The sequence below is a fragment of the Ictidomys tridecemlineatus genome, chromosome 1 (assembly GCF_052094955.1).
Source record: "Ictidomys tridecemlineatus isolate mIctTri1 chromosome 1, mIctTri1.hap1, whole genome shotgun sequence".
Taxonomy (NCBI): Eukaryota; Metazoa; Chordata; class Mammalia; order Rodentia; family Sciuridae; genus Ictidomys; species Ictidomys tridecemlineatus.
Window position 1 is genome coordinate 119,537,438 of NC_135477.1, and position 25,281 is coordinate 119,562,718.

The 25,281-nt window shown below is 38.6% G+C and overlaps 1 protein-coding gene across 4 annotated transcripts in view; it reads right to left on the reverse strand.

The window, feature by feature from the left end:
* Sil1 (SIL1 nucleotide exchange factor) overlaps nucleotides 1-25,281 on the reverse strand; it is a 257,779-nt gene that overhangs the window by 178,597 nt on the left and 53,901 nt on the right. For all 4 annotated transcript variants that reach the window (XM_005327263.5, XM_078045997.1, XM_078045999.1 and 1 more), the window contains one exon: nucleotides 15,611-15,725. In XM_005327263.5, the coding sequence (XP_005327320.1) occupies nucleotides 15,611-15,715 (105 nt within the window). In that variant the 5' untranslated portion in view covers nucleotides 15,716-15,725. The remainder of the gene's footprint in view (nucleotides 1-15,610; nucleotides 15,726-25,281) is intronic.

Below are 25,281 nucleotides of genomic sequence, written 5' to 3' on the forward strand. Positions count from 1 at the left end.
CCCACAGCCAAGCGCACCCAAAGCCGCCAGCAAACCCATTCCATCTAAGAGAACTTAAGTACAATCCCACAACTGCTGCAGCCTAGGCTACTAAGATACCACATTGATTACACCAACACTGATTACAGCTGAAGAAGCTATGTGTGCTACAGGGCCCACATGGAACCAAAACCAACACAGCCTGACCAATCAACACCCTAGCACTCACAACCAGGAGAAAGTCTTTTACTGCAAAAGAAACCCTATAAAATTGGTAGAAGCAATTAATCCATCAGATGTACAAATATCAACATGGGAAAACAAGAAACATCAAAAAGCAAGTTAGCATGACACCTCCATAACCACACAATAATTCTCTAGCAACAGACCATAAAGAAAAGAAAATCAATGAACTGCCTGAAAAAAGAATTCAAATTAATGATTTAAAAAGCTTAATGAGGGGCTGGGGCTACAGCTCAGTGGCAGGGTGCTTACCTAGCACGTGTGAAACACCAGGTTCAATCCTTAGCACCACATAAAAATAAACAAAATTAAGCCATGCTGTTCATCTACAACTACAAAAAAAAATTTTTTTTTTAAAAGAAAGCTTAATGAAACCCAAGAGAACACCGACAAGTCAACCATTAGGAAGGCAATTCATGATATGAAGAATGAGAAATCTGTCACTGAATCAGAGGTCACAAAGAGGGAAGCAGAAACCCTGCAACTAAAAAAAAAAAAAAAAAGTAAGTAAAATAAGAAATACAGTTGACAACCTCAATAGCACACTAGCAAACAGAGGAATTTCTGAGCTTGAAGAAGGATTTTTTTGAAATAACCTAGTTATACAAAAAGGAGAATGAATTTTTTAAAAAAAAATGAATGAAGCCTGATACTCATGGGAATACCATTAAGCAAGCAACCATTCATAAGCAGAAAGGTGCAGAAAATCTATTCAATGAAATAATTGCTGAAACTTTCCAAATCTTGGGAAAGATACAGGTATCTAGGTCCAGGAAGTTCAAAGAGCCCCTAACAGAGTCAACCCCAAAAGATCCATGGCATGGCATGTGAAGCACTGCATTTGATCCTTGGCACCACATATAAATAAATAAAATAAAGGTACTTATCCATTTGCAACTAAAAAATATTTTAAAAAAACAAAGATAGCCTCTAATACAATAATGGCTGGAGACTTTAATACCCCACTTTCATCAATGGACAGATCATCTAAACAAAATATCAACAAAGAAACATTGGAGTTAAATTATATTTTAGACCAAAAGGATCTAATGGACATTTATAGAACATTTTGTCCAACAGCTACAGAATACACATTCTTCTCATCAGCACATGGAATATTCTTCAATATAGACCATGTATTAGGTCACAAAACAAGTCTCAAAAATTCAAAAAATCAAAATCATAGCATGTATAGTCTTTGAACACAATGGGATAAAACTAGAAATCAATAAGAGCAAACTTACAAATTATATAAACACATAAAAATTAAATAACATTCTCTTGAATGACAAATGGGTCAATGAAGAAATAAAAAGGAAAATTTAAAGAATTCTTAAAACAAAAGAAAATGAAAATGCAACATACCAAAACCTATGGGATATTGCAAAAACAGTACTAAAGGGGAAGTTTATAGCAATAAATGCCTACATCAAAAAATGGATTTCTTTCCATACACAGTGTACACACCCCTGTAATCCAGCAGCTCAGGAGGCTGAGGCAGCAGGATCTTGAATTCAAAGCCAGCCTCAGCAAAAGCAAGCAACTCAGTGAGACCCTGTCTCTAAATAAAAAATACAAAATAGGGCTGGGGATGTGGCTCAGTGGTCAAGTGCCCCCGAGTTCAACTGCTAGTACCAAAAATTTTTAAAAAATGGATTTCTTGTCTAGCATGCACAAGGCCCTACGTTCAATCCCCAGCACTGAAAAAGTTTTTAAAAATTGATTCCAAAAACACAGTCTAACAAGGCAACTCAATGAACTAGCAGATCGAGAATGAACCAAACTGAGAATTAGCAGAAGAAAGAACAAAGATCAGATCAGAAATAAACAAACTAGAGACTAAAAAAGAAAAATACAAAAGACCAGTGAAACCAAGTTGTTTTTTTGAAAAGACAAATAAAACCAAAAAGTCTTTAGCTAGACTAATCATGAAAAAAAAAGAAAAGAACCAATGTTATAGTTTGGATGCGTGGTGTCCCTCAAAAGTTCATGTATGAAACAACACACACACACACATACAAAAAAAAAAACATGTTCCTGAGGAAAAATGAATAGGTTGTAAGAGTCTTAACCCAAACAGTTGAATTAATCCCCCTGATAGGGATTAACTGAGTGGTAACTGAAGTAGTAGGGTGTGGCAGAAGAAAGTGGAATTAGGACGTGGCTTGTGTGTGTGTGTGTGTGTGTGTGTGTGTGTATGTGTGTGTGTGTGTGTGTGTGTGTGTGTATTTGTATCTGGAAAGTAGAGTAGCTCTCTCTGCTTCTAGATCACCATAATGTGAGCTGCTTCCCTCTGCCTCACACTCCACCATAATATTCAGCCTCACCTCTGGCCCTGAAGAATGGAGCCAGCCTTGTGTGAACTAACACCTCTGAAACTGTGAGCCCTCAAATAAACCTTTTCTCCTCTACATTGTGCTGGTCATGCTTTTAGTCACAGCAATGAAAAAACTGACTAAAACAACCAAATAAATAAAAGCAGAGATGAAAAAGGAGACATTATATTAGATGCCATAAAAATGTAAAGGATCATTACATGCTATTATGAACAACTACAGACCAACATATTGGGTTTCTTGTTTTGTTTTATGGTACTAGGGATCAAATGCATAGACCAATAACTTGAAAACCAAGAAGAAATATGATAAATCTCTGGACACATAAAACCTATAAAATTGAACCATGAAGAGAGAGAAAATCTGATCAATAATAAGTAAGAGGATTGAATCAGTAATAAAAAGTCTCCCAAGAAAGACATGCTCAAGACTGGATGGCTTTACTGCTGAATTTTTAACAAAACTTCAAAGAAGAACTAATTCCAATTCTCAAACTACTTCAAAGAACGGAAGGGGACAGAATCCTTCCAAACTCAATCTATGACACCAACATTACCCTAATACCAAAAACAGATAAAGACACAACAAAAGAGAAAACTACAAATATATATTTTATATATATATATGTATATATGTATATATGTTTATTCACACACACACACACACACACACACATATATATATCACTGATAAACAGAAATTCTTTTTTTTTTTTTTAAAGAGAGAGAGAGAGAATTTTTAATATTTATTTTTTAGTTCTCGGCGGACACAACATCTTTGTTGGTATGTGGTGCTGAGGATCGAACCCGGGCCGCACGCATGCCAGGAGAGCACGCTACCGCTTGAGCCACATCCCCAGCCCTAAACAGAAATTCTTAACAAAATACTAGTAAATCAAATTCAAGAGCACATCAAAAAGATTAGATACCATGTCAAGTAGGATTTATCTCAAAGATAAAGGGACAGTTTAATATACATTAAATAATAAACACAGTAAAAGAATAAACATAATTTACTGTATCAATAAATGAAGGACAAAAACCATATGATCACCTCAATAGATTCCTTCATGATAATTTAAAAAAAAAACACAAAAATTAGGTAGAAGGATTGGGTATGGTAGTGCACACCTGTAAACCCAGTGACTACAGAGGCTGAGGCAGGAGGAGCATAAATTCAAGGTCATCTCAGCAACTTATCAGTCCCTTGTCTCATAAAATAAAGGATAAAATAAATAAAGAGTCATGAGTGTCATTCAATGGTAGAGTGGCCCTGGGTTCAATCCCCAGTACTGAAAAATAAAAGGAAAAAAAGAACATAACTGAACACAATAAAGGCTACATATGGGCAGGCTGAAATTATTTCCTTTAAAATCTGAAACAAAGGATATCTACTTTCACCACTCTTACTCAATACAGCATTGGAAAGTTTTAGCCAGAGCAGGGTAAATTAAGAAATAAAGGGTATTCCAAATAGGAAAGAAGAAGGTTAAATTATCCCTGTTTGCAAATGATTATTATTATTTTTTTGTAGGAGGGATTAAACCCAGGGGCATTTAATCACTGAGCCATATGTCCAAGCCCTTTTTTTCTAATTTATTTAGACACAGGGTCTCACTGAGTTGCTTAGGGCCTCTCTAAGTTGTTGTGGTGGGCTTTGAACTTGTGACCCTCTTGCCTCAGCCTCCTGGGCTGCTGGGATTATAAGCATGCACCATCGTACCCAGCTAATGAAAAGATTTTATATTTAGAAAAACCTAAGGAACTAGGGTTGTGGCTCAGTGGTAGAGCGCTTGCCTAGCATGTGTGGGGCCCTGAGTTCGATCCTCAGCACTACATATGAATAAACAAATAAAGAAAAAAATCCACAGGCAACAAAAAAATATTTTTTTAAAAAAAGGAAAACCCAGGGCTGGGGATGTGGCTCAAGTGGTAGTGCACTCACCTGGCATGCGTGCAGCCCAGGTTCGATCCTCAGCACCACATACAAACAAAGATGTTGTGTCCGCCAAAAACTAAAAAAATAAATATAAAAAGAAAATCCCTCTCTCTCCCTCTCTCTTTCTCTCTTTCTCTCTAAAAAAAAAAAAAAAAAAAGGAAAACCTAAAGATTACACACACACACACAACATCATGGCATTTGCAGGGAAATGGATGGCATTAGAACAGATTATGCTAAGTGAAGTTAGCCAATCCCTAAAAAACAAATGCTGAATGTCTTCTCTGATATAAGGAGGGGTCACTCAAAAAGGGGTAGGGAGGAAGAGCATGAGACGAAGATTACCTCTAGATAGGGAAGGGAGGGAAAGGGAGGGAGAAGGGGAATTGCATAGAAGATGGAAGGAGACCCTCATTGTTATACAGAATACATGTATGACAATGTGAGAAAAAAAAAGTGTGTCACATTAGATTGGGTAAAGTGATGGGAGGGGAGGGAAGGGGAAGGGGAGAAGGAAGGACAGCAGAATAAAATAGACATTATTATTGCTGTGTGTATATACGTTACTGCATAACCAATGTGATTCTGCAACCTGTACACTCAGAAAAATGAGAAATTATATCCCATCTTATTCAAATGTATGATATGTCAAGATCATTGTACTGTCATGTGTAACTAATTAAAATAAATAAAAATATTAAAAAACCTGTTAGAACTAATAAACAAAATCAATAAAGTTGCAGGATACAAAATAAACCTATAAAAATAAAAGCTTTTTTTATAAAAGAATAATGCCAAGAAAGAAGAAAGCAATCCCATTCACAGTACACATACACACACACACTCACAGAGGAATAAACTTAATCAAGGAAGTAAGTACCACTACAATTAAAATTACAAAAACTAAGATAAATTGAGGAAGACACCAAAACATAAAAAGTAGCCCATGTTCATGAACTAGAAGTTGAAGTGTTAAAATGTGTATACTACTCAAAGTAATCTACTGATTTAATGCAATTCTTATCAAAATACAAAGTATCTCTTTTACAGAAACAGAAAAACACTCCTAAAATTTACATGGAATCACAAAAGACTCCAAACAGCCAAAGCAATCCTAAACAAAAAGAACAAAATGTTAACATTGCAATATCTGACTTCAAAACATACTACAAAGCTATAGTAACCAAAACAGCAAGGTACTGGTATAAAAACAGACACACAGACCAATGGAACAACAAAGCAAATCCAGAAATAAATCCATGTATTTGCAGCTAACTGAGATGTATGTTGTGTGTGTGTGTGTGTGTGTGTGTGTGTGTGAGTGTGTTTGTGTACGATATATATGTATATGATATATATGCATACAGTATATATATATATAATGTACATATATATAATATACATACATATAAGTACATATATATTTATACACAGACACTTCATATACATATAACAGTTTTATTTAGATGAGGTCTTGCTATGTTAGACAGGTAGGTCTTGAATTTCTAGATTCAAGAGATCTATCTCCCTGCCTCAGGCTCCCAACTGTTAGATTACAGTTGCATGTCACCACACTCAGCTCAGCCAATTGATTTCTGACAAAGGTAGCAAGAAAATACACTGGAGAAAGGAAAGTCTCTTCAATAAATGGTGTTGGAAAAACTGGATATCCATAAGCAAAAGAAAGAAACTAGACCCCCTATCACTCACCATATTTTTTAAAAATCAAGTAAACAAGAATATAGGGAAAACACTGCAGGACATTGGTCTAGGCAAAGATTTTTTTTTAGATACAATCCCAAATGCACAAACATCAACAATTAAAATGACATAAAAGCTTCTGTGCAGCAAGGAAATAACTGATTGAAGACACACCTAAAGAATGGCAGAAAATTATTCATTTGCAAATTATTCACTTAACATGGTATTACTATCCAGAATACATGAGGAACTCAAACAACAAGAAAAAAATCAAATTTTAAAATGAGAAAATATGTGTGTTGGGTTGGAGATACAACTGAGCAATACAGTATGCACAAGACCCTGGATTCAGTCTCTAGTACCATAAAAAATTAAAATTAAAATTAAAAAATACCCCACACCAGCAATGGTGGTACACTCCTATAATCCCAGTGGCTCAGGAGGCTTAGGCAAAAGGATCACAAGTTTAAAGCCAGCTTCAGCAACTTAGAGAGACCCTAAATAACTTAGTAAGACTCTGTCTCAAAATAAAAAATTAAAATTAAAAACTTTATAAATAAAAATTAAAAGTTTAAATAAAAATTAAAATTTAAAAAAAACTGGCTGGAGATGTGGCTCAATGGTTAGGCGCTGTGGATCTAAACCCCAGTATTCCCCCAAAGAAAGTCCCCTACAGCTAAGGTTGTAGCTCAGTGGAAGAGCGCTTACCTAGCATGTGTGAGATACTGGGCTCTATTCTCAGCACTGCATATAAATAAATAAATAAATAAATAAATGTTTACATATACTATGCCACAAAGCAACTCTTAGCAAATACAAAAAAAGTAGAGCTACTACCATGTATTTTATCAGATCATAATGGAATGAAATTGGAAATTAATGACAAAATAAAAAATAAAAATTTATGCATCACATGGAGATTGAACAATATGCTACTGAATGAACATGGGTTACAGAAGACAAAAAGGAGGAGATTAAGAAATTCTTAGAGATAAATGAGAACACAGACACAACATACTGAAATCTCTGGGACACTAAGAAAGCAGTACTAAGAGGAAAATTCATTGCATGGAGTTCATTCCTTAAAAGAAGAAAAAGTCAACAAATAAATGACCTCACTACATCTCAAAGTCCTAGAAAAAGAAGAACAAATCAGCAGCAAAAGCAGTAGAAGGCAAGAAATAATTAAAATTAGAGCAGAAATCAATAAAAACGAAACAAGAAACAATTGAAAAAACTGACAAAACTAAAAGCTGGTTCTTTGAAAAAATAAATAAAATTGACAGACCCTTAGCCATGCTAACAAAGAGAAGGAAAGAGAGAACTCAAATTACCAGCATTCCTGATGAAAAAGGCAATATCACAACAGACACCACAGAAATACAGAAGATCATCAGAAATTATTTTGAAATCTTATACTCCAATAAAATAGAAGACATTGAAGGCATAGATAAATTTCTTAAGTCATATGATCTGCCCAGATTGAGCCAGGAAGATATATACAACCTAAACAGACCAATATCAAGTGAGGAAATAGAAGAAGCCATCAAAAGATTACCAATGAAGAAAAGCCCAGGACTGGATGGATACACAGCTGAGTTCTACAAGACTTTTAAAGAAGAACTAATACCAATAGTCTTCAATTTATTTCAGGAAATAGAATAAGAGAGAGCCCTTCCAAACTCATTCTATGAGGCCAATATCACCCTGATTCTAAAACCAGACAAAGACAATTCAAAGAAAGAAAACTTCAGACCAATATCTCTAATGAACATAGATGCAAAAATTCTCAATAAAATTCTGGCAAATTGAATACAAAAACATCTCAAAAAGATTGTGCACCATGATCAAGTGGGATTCATCCCAAGGATGCAAGGTTGGTTCAACATAAGGAAATCAATAAATGTAATTCATCACATCAATAGACTTAAAGATAAGAATCATATGACCATCTAGATAGATGCAGAAAAAGCATTTGACAAAATACAGTACCACTTTATGTTCAAAACACTAGAAAAACTAGGGATAACAGGAACATATCTCAACATCTTAAAGGCTATCTACACTAAGCCTCAGGCCAACATCATTCTAAACAGAGGAAAATCGAAGGCATTCCCTCTAAAATCTGGAACAAGACAGGAATGTCCTCTTTTACCACTTCTGTTCAACATAGTTCTTGAAACACTGGCCAGAGCAATTAGACAGATGAAAGAAATTAAAGGAATATGTATAGAAAAAGAAGAACTTAAATTAGCTCTATTTGCTGACGATATGATACTATACCTAGAAGACCTAAAAACTCCAGGAAAACTTCTAGAACTAGTAAATGAATTCAGTAAAGTAGCAGGATATAAAATAAACACCCATAAATCAAAGGCATTTCTGTATGTCAATGACAAATCCTCTGAGAAGGAAGTGAGGAAAATTACCCCCCCAAAAAAATAAGATACTTGGGAATAAACTTAACAAAAGAGGTGAAAGGTCTATACAATGAAAACTACAGAACCCTGAAGAGAGAAATCAAAGAAGACCTTAGAAGATATTGCTCATAGATAGAATTAAATATTATCAAAATGACCATACTATCAAAAGCACTACACAGATTTAATGCAATTCTAATCAAAATCCCAATGATATTCCTCACAGAAATAGAAAAAGCAATTATAAAATTCATCTGATGTTGAGAGCCACAGCCAAAGGGGCCCCAGCTGCCAGCTCACAGCGGCCCCAGCAACTTCTAGCTGCCAACTGATTGGCTCCTCTGCAGTGATGCTCACTGGGCTGTTTCCCTGCCCTTTCAGACCACGGAGCTGCTCATTGGGGGACTTTTTTGGCTCCGCTCATGTGACCCAGCCAATCGGCCTCAAGAGCAGGAGGAGGGGGGGAGGTGGAGAGGCTTGTGGGAAGCCGGTGTTGGCAGTTAGGCTCTGAAGGTTTTTCCTGAGGAGCTGTTTTGTTTGGCGTGTGTGGTTCTAAAAATAAAGTTCGTTTCTTTTGACAAGAATTGTGCCCAGCCAGACTGCGGCAATCTAGAAAAATAAGAGACCCAAAATAGCTAAAGCAATCCTAAGCAGGAAGAGTGAAGCAGGTGGTATCAATACCAAACCTTAAACTATAGTACAGAGCAATAGTAACAAAAACAGAATAGTATTGTCACCAAAACAGGCTGGTAGACCAATGGTACAGAATAGAGGACACAGAAACTAACCCACAAAATTACAATTATCTTATATTAGACAAAGGTGCCAAAAACATGCACTAGAGAAAAGATAGCCTCTTCAACAAATGGTGCTGGGAAAACTGGAAATCTATATACAACAAAATAAAATTAAACCCCTCTCTCTCACCATGCACAAAACTCAACTCAAAATGGATTAAAGACCTAGGAATTAAACCAGAGACTCTTCGTCTAATAGAAGAAAAAGTAGGCCCTAATCTTCATCATGTGGGATTAGGCCCCAACTTCCTTAATAAGACTCCTATAGTGCAAGAATTAAAACCAAGAATCAATAAATGGGATGGAATCAAATTAAAAAGTTTTTTTCTCAGCAAAAGAAACAAACTGTGAACAGAGAGCCTACATCCTGGGAGCAAATTTTTACCCCTCACACATCAGATAGAACACTAATCTCTAGAGTATATAAAGAACTCAAAAAGCTAAACACTGAAAAAACAAATAACCCAATCAACAAATGAGCCAAGGACCTGAACAGACACTTCTCAGAAGATTATATACAATCAATCAACAAATATATGAAAAAAATGCTTATCATCTCTAGCAATCAGAGAAATGCAAATCAAAACTACTCTAATATATCATCTCACTCCAGTCAGAATGTCAGCTATTATGAAGACAAACAACAAGTGTTGGCAAGGATGTGGGGGGGCGAAGGTACACTCATACATTGCTGGTGGGACTGCAAATTTTTGGTGCAGTCAATTTGGAAAGCAGTATGGAGATTCATTGGAAATCTGGGAATGGAACCACCATTTGACCCAGTTATTCCTCTCCTCGGACAATACCCAAAGGACTTAAAAACAGCATACTACAAGGACAAAGCCACATCAATGTTTATAGCAGCACAATTCACAATAGCTAAACTGTGGAGCCAACCTAGATGTCCTTCAGTGGATGAGTGCATAAAAAAAATGTGACATATATACACAATGGAATTTTACTCAGCATTAAGAAAGAACAAAACCATGGCATTTGCAGGTAAATGGATGGCGTTGGAGAAGATAATGCTAAGTGAAGTTAGCCAATCCCAAAAACACAAATGCCGAATGTTTTCTCTGATATAAGGAGGTTGACTCATAGTGGAGTAAGGAAGGACAGCATAGGAGGATTAGATGAATTCTAGATAGGGAAGAGGAGTGGAAGGGAAAAGGAGCGGGCAGGGTATTAGCAAGGATAGTGGAATGTGATGGATTTCATTATCCAAAGTACATGTATGAAGACACAAATTAGGTATCAACGTACTTTATATACAAACAGAGAAACGAAAAATAGTGGTCTATATGTGTAATAAGAATCGTAATGCTGGGGTTATGGTGCTGGGATTATGGCTCAGCGGTAGAGCGCTCAACTCACACTTGCAAGGCCCTGGGTTCGATCCTCAGCACCATATAAAAATAAATAAATAAAATAAAGTTATTGTGTACAAAAAAAATATTAAAAAAAGAATTGTAATGCAAAAAAAACAAGTACATGTATAAAGACATGAATTGGCGTGAACATACTTTATACAAAGATAAGAAAAATTGTGCTCTATATGTGTAATAAGAATTGTAATACATTCCACTGTCGTGTATTTAAAAAAATAAAATCAATTTAAAAAATGCTGGTGAGGACGCAGAGAAACACACTGATTGGTGGAAATGTAAATTAGTATAGCCCTTATGAAAAACAGTATGGAGACTCCTCAAAAGACTAGAATAGAACTGGCATGTGATCTAGCAATCACTCTACTGGATATATGTGCAAAGGAAATGCTATCAGTATGTGGAAAAAATATCTCCACTCACACGTTTATTACAACACTACTTACAATAGCCAAGATATGGAATCAACCCAGCTATCTATCAATGGATGGATGAATAAAGAAAATATGGCATATATACACAATGGAATATTATTCGACCATAAAAAGAATGAAACTGTCACTTGCAGTAACAAAGATGAAACTAAAGGACATATGTTACGTGAAATAAGTCAGACCAGAAAGACAAAAATGTTATATTCTCACATATATAGAAATTAAAAATCTCACAGAACTAGAAAATAGAATAGAGGTTACCAGAGCCCGGGAAATGGGGGAGGAGGGGGAAATGGGAAAAAGATGGTTAGTGGTTACAAAGGTACAGATGAATAGGAGGAATAACTTCTAGTGTTCTACAACATAGTAAAATAACTATGCTTGACAACAATTGATAATTTCAAACTAACTAGAAGATTGTGTACGTTCCCAACATGAAGAAATGAGATATGTCTATAGTCCTGATCCTATCATTATACATCGTATACATGTATTAAAATATCACATTATACCCCATAAATATGTACAACTACTAAGTGTCAATTAAAAATAAAATACATGGAAAGAAACAAACTGACTCAAGAGCCACTAGGCCACACGCTTTAAGCCCCAAAGAGACCAAACATTTTTGCAATAATCCTGTCACTGCTCAAAAGGATTTCTGCACCTTCTCTTGGTATCATCTTTGAACCAGATTTTAGAACACAAACCCAAATTCTGTCATTATCTACAGAACATCTCATTTTTTGGTGGAAGATGGTACAAAACTGGTGCTCCCTTGACCAATCAGTTAACCTTGTTCACCAGATTTGGCTCTGAGTGATTTTGGACATTTTGCCCAAGTCTTATCTGGCTATCCTCAAAGGCCAGGAGCACTGAAAAAGGTTAAGTGCTATAAATATCTCACACATTGGATAGTCAGTTCAAAAGGGGAGCTCCAGAAGTTTTGAGAAAAAGCAGCATCTTGAGAATGGGGTTATAGTGATCACAACAGCTACCATTATTAAGCCCTGACCATAGGCCAGCCATTGGGTTAAAGTGCCTTTCATGCCTCAGTTCATCTGAATCTCATCTGTGAAGCACATATTATCATTCCCATTTTACAGATGAGGATTGATATATGGCCTGTTCAAAAACCCAAAGCCTATATGTGAATTCCAATTCACTTCTGTGTTTCTTTCCTGGTCAAGTGTCCAAATGGCTGCATCCTGGACACTGAGGGAATGAAGCTAGGGCAATAAGATCACTGAACACATCTACCAGCACATCCCTCTTCCCAAACATGGAGCAGATGACAAACACAGTCCCACAGAAATGACAAGCAAAACTAGCCTCTCTGCCCAGACAGTGTCCTGAGGAGAAAAGAGAAAACAAGAACTGAGAGAAGCAGGCCACCCTTGTTCAGCCCTAAGTAAATCCCAAGCTTTGGTGCCCTCTCAGCTGGTTTCTTGGGGCTCCCTTCCATACTAGATCATGAGCACACTCTTCTCCCAACCATTATCATTCCAAATATCAATTTCCTCTCAACTGGCAAGAAACCCCAACTAAGGCGTTAGCTGACAATAGCTTACCAAGTCACACTTTCTTGCACTTGCATCTGAGTAAGGTATTCTTAAAAGCTTCAAGATCCAAAAAGATGAATGACTTTATAATGGTAGGTTGATAGACTGTGACAGAGACAGACTGCTAGGGCAACATTTTGGGACAGAAGCCTGCTTGACACAGGCTCAAGTGAAACCACGAAGTAGCTGTTCCCATACTAAAAATAATGTCTGACGTTTATTGACTATATTGTGCCAGTCCCAATAGGTGCTTGGTCTATATAATCACTTTTAATCAACACTAAAATCTCAACAGGAAGGTACCACCCTGGTCTTACAAATGAGAAAACAAAGTTCAGAAATGTTCAAATTGCCAGAGTAGGTGGGTAAAAAGAGAGCATATAAAGGGCCTGTGCTCCTTCTACTGAAATTCACTATCTCACCTCTCTCCTCAATCACCTTTTTTAAGGCCAATATCTCACAACCACAGCCCTTTTGGCATTTATACTCCATCTAAGATGTGGCATTCCAGGGAAGTACATAGCAGGAGCTGTAAAGGGAGACTGTCTACAGATCATACTGTTACACACAGCCATGATGTCCTAGATGGCCATTAGCCTACATACATGCCTTTAGATAAAACAATTCCAGGTCATCAGGAGCATCTGCCTGGACTCCAGGCTCTGAAGAAAGTATTACAAGCACCACCATCCCACCCCATTTTCACTACTGTGAAGGTGGCTGGCTACATAATTTGGATTTTAAATGCCATCAGGGCAGCAATTTTTATGGTATGAGAGAAAAGATGCTTCAACTCCTACTTGTGCTTACACATGATGATAGATTATGACAAATGGAAACAGCTTAGGAACAGACATAAGGATAAAAGCGGCTTCTGTTGCTGAAAGTCAGTATTAACATTTTTCTGATACTACACTAAATAGAGCTAATATAAATGGGCTAGAATAATTATGGCTCTGAAAGCTCATCTATTTGGTTGGACTATTATCCAAAAGAGACTTACTAGCACACAGTCCTTAAGTAAATTCATCAGTATGCTTTTGGTAATTGTGCTTCTGCTAAAGCTCTCAACAGGGAGCATGGGGATCTTCATGAGCTGCAAGTTGGAAAAGGGACACAGCCCCAATCCCTTGAGAATCTCAGGTGTTTTCAGGGCCATTTTACTGCCAATGCCATGTTACAGCCACAACCTCATGCTGCAGTCAGTCCCACCTTCAAGGGCCTCTGGGATCCCATTCTCATTGTCCTTGAAGAGGAGGCAAAAAAAACAGCACCAATAGGATCTTAGTCAGAAAACATTAAAAGCTCAAAAGAATTCGTGACTCCTAACTGTATGTTCTCTCCTGCTCCACAAAGTGAGGGGAAAGACAGAGAAAAAACAAATGACTTCAGAGAGAAGGTGGAAGCTTGCCATGAGCCAGAGGTGAACCTTGGCTGAGCTGGACTGTTATTAAATTCATCACAATTGTCATTTGCACTTCAAGGACCTCCAGTTCCAAAGCCTCCAGTGCTTTACCCAACATTTAGTAGGAGTGCTGGGGGTTGGGGAAGGAGGCCAGGAGAGGATAAAAATGTCAGAAAGCTGATAGTCAGATTTTCTCAAAGGAGGGCATGGGGGCACTGGCCAAGGGCAAACTGTTGCTGAGACAGGTAGGAGAAAGAGGTCAGGAGGCTTAGCATGCTGCTGCCAGGCCAAACTTAGGCCTTCTTGGGCATTCTCCTTCTGTCTGTGACAAAGACAGGGGCCCTGAGCAATGAAGTCTAAGTTAATGAAGAGAGGCCTGGAAAGAACAAGAAGAAAATGAGAGAGGATAAAGAAAGCCTGAGGGCTGGGGTTGTGGCTCAGCAGTAGAGCGCTCGCCTCAACGTGCGAGACCTTGGGTTTGATCCTTAGCACCACGTACAAAAATAAATAAGTGAAATAAAGGTGTTGTATCCAACTACAACTAAAAAAATATATATATGAAAAAAAAAAAGCCTGAGAAATCACAAGCAAGAAAGAAGAGGAAGAAGCAGAATCTTACTTGGTGCTCACCGCACAGGCAGTCAGCTCATGGGGAGAATCCTGACCTTTCCAGCTGTGCTTCAAAGTGGTAGTGTGATTTTGGCCAAGTAACTTGAAATCTCTGACCCTAAGTCTTCTCCTTTTCAAAATGAGAATAATAATAATAATACTTCATAGGGTTATTGAGAGAATTAAATGAGACTATATATAAAGCACTTAATATAATGCTTGGCCCATGAAACTACTTATTATTATCATCATTACTATAGCATCATCATCTTTTCCCCAAAGGATAACTGTGTCATGAGCTTTAAAAAGAAGGGAATGGGGGCTGGGGTTGTGGCTCAGCAGTAGAGTACTCACCTAGCACATGTGAGGCGCTGGGTTCGATCCTCAGCACCACATAACAATAAATAAAATAAAGGCATTGTGACCAACTACAACCAAAAAATAATATTAAGAAGAAAACAAGAAGGGAGTGAACTCAGAAATGGAAAAGAAAAAGCCACATTTCTCTAAGAAAGAAAAATAAAAGTCCGGGCTGGGGATGTGGCTCAAGCGGTAGCGCGCTCGCCTGGCATGCGTGCGGCCCGGGTTCGAGCCTCAGCACCACATACAAACAAAGATGTTGTGTCCGCCGATAACTAAAAAATAAATATTAAAAATTCTCTCTCTCTTTTAAAAAAAAAAAAAAAGAAAGAAAGAAAGAAAAATAAAAGTCCATCCCATCCCACAGAAGCCCTGTTGGTTGACAGGGAGACTCTCTCAGATCTCATTAGGAATTCCACCTATCTTCAGTAAGACACTTACTGGGTTCTGATGACTGAGGCAGAAGGTGAAGCAGGAGGCCATCAGTAACCCAAGCAGCATCCCCAGGGGAACCATCCTAGATGAAGGCAGGCTCTGAGGAACCATAGTCAGGGACCTGAAGATACAAGCACAGAAAACAAAGGTCCATGAAAAGCTAGAACCTGGTCCCCCAACACTGTGATTCCTATCATGGCACTTGCCCCATAGATGTCAGACATTTCCTACATAAAGGTATCTAGGTCTTTTACCATTTCTAGGTAAGTTTCAAGCTTCCATTTCCTGTAACAGATTCAACTACTCAAGGGGAGAAATGCTCTGGTTGGAACTGTACAGTAACCCAGGACTCTTTCATGTGCTATCAGAGCACTGGTCCCTTCCTTCCTCAATTAATAATCTATTCTTAGCTTGGAGAGAGTGTATTGGGTATGGAGGGGAGAGAGAAAAATTAACCATCTGATCTATATGTGAACAAATATGGGCCGACTCCATGTAAGCCTCTACATCTACTTTTAATCACATCCATTATCATATCTGAAAAGAGATGACATCAACACCCTCTATGCCAACAAAGTTCAATATTTCCAGGCCACGAAGCCTTTCGCATTCCTTTTCAAATGGCCAAACAAAAGTATAGGCCCTAGTAGCTGTTAAAATTTTATTTAATGGGCTGGGGATGTGGCTCAAGCGGTAGTGCGCTCGCCTGGCATGCATGCAGCCAGGGTTCGATCCACATACAAATAAAGATGTTGTGTCCACCAAAAACTAAAAAATAAATATTAAAAAAAATTATTTTATTTTTTGTTGGTACTGGCGATTGTACTCAGGGTCACTAGACCACTGAGCCACATTCCCAGCCCTATTTTGCATTTTATTTAGAGATAGGGTCTCACTGAGTTGCTTAGGGCCTTGCTGTTGCTGAGTTTGGCTTTGAACTAGTGATCCTCCTGCCTCAGCCTCCCAAATCCCTGGGATTACAGGCATACACCACCACACCCGATTTGTTAAAATTTTTAAAACCACAAAGATGGAAGGACATCCTATGTTCATGGATTACAGACTTAATATTGTTAAGATGATAATATTACCCAAAGCAATCTCTATCAAAATCAAAGTGGTATTTTTTGCAGAAATGGAAAAATTTGTCCTAAAATTCATATGGAAAGGAGCCCAGAACAGCCAAGACAATTGTGAAAAAGAAGAAAGGTAGAGGACTCACACCTCTGATCTCAAAACTTCCTACAAAAGGGAGATACTGGCATAAGGATAACCATATAGACCAAAAGAATAGAATAGCGCACATCAATAATCATATATATAATCAATTAATTTTCAACAAGGGTGCCAACATTATTCAGTGGGGAAACGACAGTCTCTTCAACAAACACTACTAGGATAACTGCATATGCAAAAGAATGAAGTTGGACCCTTTCCTTACACCATATACAAAATCTAACTCAAAATGGATCAGAGAACTTAATTTAAGAGCTAAAAGTATAAACCCCTTATAAGAAAACATAGGTGTGATCTTAATAACTTGGGATTTGGTGATGGTTTTTTAAAAATAATACCAAAAGCACAGGCAACCATAGGAAAATATATATATATAAGAATTTATCAAAGTTTAAAATCTTTTGTGGGGCTGAGGTTGTGGTTCAGTGGTAGAGTGCTCGCCTAGCATGTACAAGGCCCTGGTACATGTTCAATCCTCAGCACCACATAAGAATAAATGAATAAAATAAAGGTATTGTGTCCAACTACAACTAAATATAAATATTAAAAAAATAAAAAATTTGTGTCTCAAGAAATATTATCAAGGGATTGGGGATGGAAGTGTAGCTCAGTGGTAAAGCACATGTCTAGCATGCATGAGGCCCTGGGTTTGAGATCACACCAACACACACTCACACGAACAGGAGCACAACATTCAGAGAGTGAAAAGACAACCCATAGAACAGGATAAAACATTTACAAATCATATACATGGTAAGGGTTAATGTCCAGAACATGGCTGGGAGTGTAGCTCAGTGGAAGATACTTGCCTAGCAAGTACAAGGTCCTGGGCTTGATCCCCAGCACAGCCAACAACAGCAGCCAAAAATGTCCAAATTATATCAAGAATTCCTGAATCTCAACAATAGAGATAAATAACCCAATTTAAACATGGGTAAAGGATATGTTGATATTTCTCCAAAATAGATATATAATCAGCTAATAAATAAGCAGCTAATAAGGATGTGAAAATACTCTCAACATTGTTAACCATTAGGGAAATGCAAATCAAAATCACAATGATATCCCACTCTAGGATATCACAATGATATCCCTCTCTAGGATGGTTATAATATTTTCTTTTTTGTTTTGTGGTACTGGGTTTGGAACCTAGGGACACTCTACCTCTGAACTACATTCTCAGCCCTTTTATTTTATACTTTGAGATAGAGTCTCACTAAGTAGCTAAGTCTGGTCTTTAACTTGTGATCCTTCTGCCTCAAACCTCCCAGGCTACTGGGATTACAGAGGTGAGCCACCATGCCTGGCTATAACAACTTTTTTTAAAAAAGTAAAATAACAAGTATCAGTGAGGATTTGGATTCAATGGAACCATCATACATTATAAGTAAAACAGAGTAGTCATTATAAGTAAAACAGTTTGATGGTTCCTTAAAAAGCAACATATAGAACTGCCCTATTTCCTAGCACTTCTACTCCTACATATATACCCAAAAGGACTGAAAACAGGGATTTGAACAGCTACTTATAAAGCAATGTTCACTGCAGCATTATTTACAATATTCAAAGCTATAAATAATCCAAGTGACCACGAACATATTAACAGGTTTTAAAATGTGATATACATACAATGAAATATTATTCAATCATATAAAATGAATGAAATTATGATACACACTGCAGTACGAATAAACCTTGAAGATATTATGTCAAATTAAATAAGACAGACATAAAAGGACAGATATTATATTTGATTCTACTTACATGAAATATCTACAATAGCTAATTCAAAGACAGAAAGTAGAATCAAGCTTACCAGGGGTTAAGGGAAAAGGATAATAGAGACTTACTGTTTAATAGGAACAGAGTTTCTGTTTGGAGTAGTTAAGCAATTTTTCACTAGTAAATTAGAGTGGAAAATCAAGAATTAATCCAAATTGGCAAATAGACTAGGAAAGAAAGAAGAAAAAATTAAATAAGCAGAACAAAAATCTTAGAAAATTTCAGAATGTGTCCATATTAGCCCAGCCCTTTAAATAGGTTTTTATGTGTAACCCTGGGCCCTAATGTATCTCATTTAGTGGTTTACTCAGTGGTGGCTTAAGCAAATCAATTACAGGGGTTATCTCTGAAGAGTGTGGTATTAACTTTTCTCTCTCCTGTTTCTGTTACACCCCTCCCTGCTCCACCTCAACAAATTGGCCCCATGACAGAATTGCAGTGGGGTCCAAAGCCCTGCCTAGACTCACTCTGAGAAGTTATTACCACTTTGCCCAGCCCACACCTCCCTAGGAGCAGACAAAAAAAAAAAAAAAAAAGTTTCCTAAGGACATCTGCAGCCATGAAAGAAAACAGCCTTGCTGGACCCGCACTGTGCTAAAAAAGCACAGCCAAATGGAAAAGCAAAGGCTTGGACACTAAAAATAGCTGCTACACTCACCCAGCAGCAAAAGCCTTGCTTTCTGCAGTTCCTCCCCACACCCCACCTTTTTCTTCATGACAAAATGGAATGGCTGAGTGTCAGGCAAGCTTCCCCAAGCAACTTAGCTCCTTGGGGGCACTGAAAGAGGGAGTTCACTGTCTGGAGCGTTAGGTTCTGTATAGGTGCCTGGCCATGCCTGGGTGTGAGAGGGAGAGGGGCCAGGTTAGGTGAGGGTGAAAAAGATGCAAGGGCCACATCAAGAAGAAAAAGGCTGATAAGACCAGGAGATGGGTCCCAAGAGGGTACAGCCCTGGAGCTTTCCTAAAGCCCTATATACCTTTTTTACCCCTATTGCCTGGCCTGGCCAGGGTGGTTAGGGGAGATAAAGAATTGAAGTGAGGGTCTCACAGCATTATCAGAACATACAATAAAAGAAAAGAAAGATTAATCCAAAAGCCACAGATTTCCTTCCTTTATCTCAGAGTATTCATGTGTTTATTCATATGCACACTGTTAGATGCTCCCTTCTTACAGCCAGGAATAAACACTGAGACTGGTACTGGGGAAAAGATAAATGAGAAGGAAGAAGTCGAGCAAAGATGACAAATGAGCAGGAGGAAGAGGACTCAGAGGAACTGAGGAATAAGAGGTTAGGGCAGCTGATGAACAAACAGTAATTTCTCCACCTCCTGGAGAAGAGGACAAGAAAAATAGCAGCTCCCTCTGGACTCCTAGGCACCTCCAGGTCCTGCAAAGACTCACAGCATCAGGAACATTTTCTGCCAATACTCGGGATGAGAGATCGATTCACAAATGGATCCTTCATCTCCCCTCAATAATTTCACATGGACTATACACCTTAACCTATTTATTGCATCCACAAAAATTGGGGAGTGATATGGAAAACGGATAAAGAATAAGAGGGGTGCGAGGACTGAGGAGAGAGGAGAGACCTAGATGAAATGAGGCTGGGAGAAAAGCAGGTGGCAAGACAGTTTCTCAGGCTTTGAAGGGGCACTTACAAAGCAAGCACAAACTCTGAAATATGCAGGCATGGTTAACAGTGTCCTCTGTCCTTTTAAGCCTGGCCTATAGCCATCTCACTTGGACTTGGGTCTTACTCAAGAAGTAGCAGGTGAGGCTGGGAATGTAGCTCAGTAATACAGCAATTGCCTAGTATGCATGAGGGCATGGGTTCAATCCCCAGCACCACAATAAATAAATAAAACAGCAGGTGGAGAGAACAGTCAAAGTTTGCCCTATTTGCCATGGACTTTATGCTGAGACTGAAGGGGAGGTAGAACAGAGAAAGGAGAAGCAACACACAGTTACATTTTGTCAGGGTGGCCCTGGATCACAAAGGAACTGGCAGAAGAAGTCACAAAACTTCAGTCTCTGTCATAAAACCAAAGTTGTAGCATCCCACTGAAGTACAGTTCAGCACACTTGGTCTGAAGAGGATACCCTCCCTAAATCAGGTGTCCACTTATGAATCCTGGGTTCCCCTGGTCACTGGCCCTTCAGAACCTACAGAACAAACCCTCTCATCATCCTCTGCTCTCACGGAGGACAGATCTACATCTTTACATCTATGGCCTACATCCAACTTAAAACACTACCTACCAATCAGTCCAAGAAAGAGGAACCCATTTAAATGTTCCACCAGTAACTCTTTCCTTAAGTATCCTTGAGTTTTGGAACAAAAGAGATAATAAGGTACTCAAGATGCCCATTTTTCTATCAAAACTCGCCATTTGTAGGCTGTACCTCTACTTAAATAGAAGTTGGATGCTCTCAGCGATCTGTATTGCCAGCTCACTGCAGCCCAGAGCAGATGCTTGTGGAGACTGTGGGAGGAGGCCACCTACCCCCACTTCCCTTGGTGCCTGTCCTCCACTCAATTCAGACAAGACTAGGGAGGGGACTGGACCCTGTGTGAACAAGACATCCTCCAGTAACTTTTGTCTTCTCTAAGAAAAGAAAACAAAAAAATGAAATGAGAATGGCTAGAAGCCAACAAAAAGGGGAGGGGGAGGAGAGCGGAGAGCTGATGGGTCTCTCCCAGCTTCTGACCTGGCTGGCAGGCTCCATGTACACTGGCTGCTCTGAATCACAGAGCACAGGCAGACAAGACAAAAGTCTTTGGTATCCTATATAAGCAAAGTCACCTCAGCAGCCTGTCTTGGAGTCTCTGGTGTTTCATCTTACCCTACAATGTATGTCTACAATGTATGTCCACTTTTTCCTCAATCTTCTGGAAAAAGTGAAAGAGCAAGAATTCCTACTTCCATTTAATAAGGAGGAAACGAGACGAAAATATTGAGTAGAAAACAGAGTACATGGATTTAGAGTCAGACAAACCAAAGGTTAGTTCTTGGTTCTACCAATTCCTAGCTATGTGATCTTGAACACAATTTCTCTAGGCCTTGGTTTCTTCACCTATAAAATGGGTATAATAAAGTTCCTAGTTCTAAGGGTGGTAAGGTGGATTAAACAAAGCAATGCATGGAAAGTAGTTAGGACAGCACCTGGCACCTGGCTATTCCTCCATCATTGGAATGGGGATGAGGGCTATTGTCCCTGGATTCACAGCCAGCCAGGGCAGGCTGGAATAACTGTCCAGAGGTGTTACCTCTTGCAAGATCCACATACTCTCCAGCTTACCCATGGTTCAAAGTAGTAGGGCGGGCTTTTGTTGGGTAGCCACTTCCAGAAGTTGAAAGTAATAGATAAAGGAGAACACCCATGCCTGAAAATGAAGAGACTCAAACTAGTTTTCTGCTGAAATTCCAAGGCAGACCTAACCCATTCAGAGTTTTTCCCGGCATACTGTCATCCAGAGAGCCAGGCTGCCAGCGCATAGAACTGCCAGCTGCAGAAACAGCTGTAAGACAATCCCCTGCTTTATAAACTGAAGGTTAGAGGATGAGCTCTTCCCACAGACACACATTCATTACTATTTATGGGTTGCACAAACTCATATACACACATACAGTCACTCACCTCTGCACAAACAGAAGCTTACCACCTAATTTAAGCAGACAAATATAAAGCTGAAAAAACAATGCAAAGAGGACACTGAAAGGACAGCCGTGACAAGGGAGAACAACATGCAAAGGCCTGAGAAATAGAATTTTAAAGAAGAATTGAAAGACAAGAGAAAAAAGTTTGGAGTAGTCAGACAAACAGGATTTTCGCCCTAAGACTCATACTAAACAGAAAGTCAAGGGGTAGATATAATAAAATAGAAAGAGCCTTTGAACAACAAAAGAAGTGTGGCTGCTGACTACAGTTCAGCCCCCTAACTGGCTAGATTAGACTCAGAACTGGCCATTTGTACAATGGGGATATAGTATTTGCCCCAAGTATTGAAGTCATGCCTAGGTCCAAGCAAACAGATTGCTCAAGGCACCCATGAAGGAATAGAAGAGGCTGCTGGAGCCCAAGCCTCTACCTGACCAGAGAGTTATGAAGTCAAAAAGCCACTATTATAGACTGCAAGAGAGAGCCTTTCCAATGGTAATATAAAGACAACTGCTGGTCCTGCAAGACAAAAGGGAGCCAAGGAGGGTCCCATAGGTCGAGCTGGGACTACAGCCTGGGAAGGAGGGCCAAACAAGATGGGATAAAGTGGGAAGAGAAGAAGAGATAGGAGAATATGACTTATCCCACCTGTAACCCAGTAGGAATAAAGTACAGATATTTAAGAAGATAGCTAAGCCCATTAGTAAAAACTACTATCTCAGGACTGGAGCTCAGTGGTAGAGCGCCTGCCTAGCATGTGCAAGGCACTGGGTTCAATCCTCAGCACCACAAAAAAATAAATAAATAAAATAAAGGTATAAAAACAATCACAACAATCTTTAAAAAAAAAAAACTACAGTCTCAATGCATAAGAGAATGGCTTTAAAAGAAATCAAGTGACAAGCAATGTAATTAAAGAAAACCCAGCCTACCCTCTCCAGATCTATCCTACCTGGTTACAGACTCAAAGAAGCTGAATATTGGAAGGAAGCTTAAGGCTCAATCTTTATTTGGACTGCTGAAGACCCAAAAGAAACAGCAGGCACTGGGTATCTACATCTGGAATAATCAGTTCAATGTCACTAGACACAGAGTCTCTGTGTAGAACCAGAAATGCTCTGGCAACTTTATACCTATAGAAGACAAATAAGGAGATAGGGCTGGGCAGAGCAAACTTTTGGTGTCATTAGCAAAGAGGTGATAACAAAATAACAAGAGTAAAGTTATTAGAAAACCATAGAGAAAAAAGGACAGTTGACTAACACGTCTTCAATTAATGGACTGTGGGTTAGGAAAAGAAAGCAAGCAAGCAAGGAACCAGAGTAACAGCAATAATATTAATACAGAATCAGAAAAGTCTAAAAAGGAGAGAATTGTTGGGTGCTATGGCACACATCTACCATCCCAGCTATGAGGGGGACTGAAACAGGAGGATCCCAAGTTCAAGGGCAGACAATCAATTTATCAAGACTCTATCCCAAAACGTAAAATTTTCAAAAGAACTGGTAGAGTACTTGCCTAATATGTGTGAAGACCTGGGTTCAGTCCCCAGTACCACCAAAAAAGAGAAAGAAAGAAAATTAAGTTGTAGGCAGCAATGTCAAGAGATTGGAATGATCAGATTGAGGAGTCAATCCACTGGATTTGGGCAATGAGGCCAGAGAGAGCTTTTGTTTTTTCTTTTTCTTTTTTTAATTTGTTTTACTTAGTTATACATGTCAGTACAGAGATCTTGACATATCATACATTTGAATCAGATGGGATATAATTTCTCATTTCTCTGAGTATACAGGTTGCAGAATCACATTGGTCTTGCAGTCACATATATACACACAGTAATAATAATGTCTGTTTCATTCTACTATCCTTCCTATCTCCCCAACCCCTCCCCTCCCCTCTCACCACTTCTCAGAGAGAGCTTTTCAAGAGAGGATCCTCATCCCAGTAATCCCAGCAACTTGAAAGGTTGAGGCAGAATTGTCAAGTTCAGAGCCAGCCTCAGCAGGTTTGAGGCCAGCCTGGGCAACTTAGGGAGACCCTGCCTCAAAATATCTAAAAAGGGGGTTAGGGTTGTAGTTCAGTGGTAGAGCACTTGCCTAGCATATGTGAGGTGCTGGGTTAGATCCTTACTACCTCATAAAAATAAATAAATAGGGCTGGGGCTGTTGCTCAGTGGTAGAGCACTTGTCTAGCATGTGCAAGGCACTGGGTTCGATTCTCAGCACCACATATAAATAAGTAAATAAAATAAAAGTCCATAAACAACTAATACAAATATTTTAAAATAAATAAATAAAGGTATTGTGTCCATCTACAACTAATAAAATGCTAAATGCGTGAGTGTGTGTGTGTGTGTGTGTGTGTACAGGGCTTGGGATGTAGATCAGTAGTATAGTGCTCCTGGGTTTAATTCCCAATACCAAAAAGAGAGAGAGAGAGACCACATGTGAAAAATAGAGGCACAAGTGGGGAATACTTTGTAAGGTTGAATGGGACCTCTGAGGTTTGGAGATTTAGAACCACTTCTTTAAATGTGAAAATTTCAACATTGCACTAAGCATCTTAATAACAGAGAAAAAAATCTCACTCCAGAAGTACTATACAAGGATTCTCCAATGCCATAAATAGATAGGTTCCTGTGATGAAGCCACCTCCCAACACATACATCTTCAGGACAGAGATGGACACAGTCATACCAGCAGGCAGAGGGGGCAAATTCTCCAAGAAGAAACTCCATCAGACACAATTCTATCTTTTCAGAGTTCTTAGCCATGCTTGAGACTGCTCAAGAGCTTTAGTTTTATACTTTGTAGAACTGTAATAATCATAATCATTGGTGTAGGAGTAAGAGAGAAATACCCTAGTGACACCCCTTTCCCCAGTATTCCAATGCAGTAACTGGATATCCCAGAGGAAAATAAATCCTGTCAAATAATAACTGTAGTCAACATTTACAGAGCATTGTGTATGTTCCAAGCAAAGTTCTAAATTCATT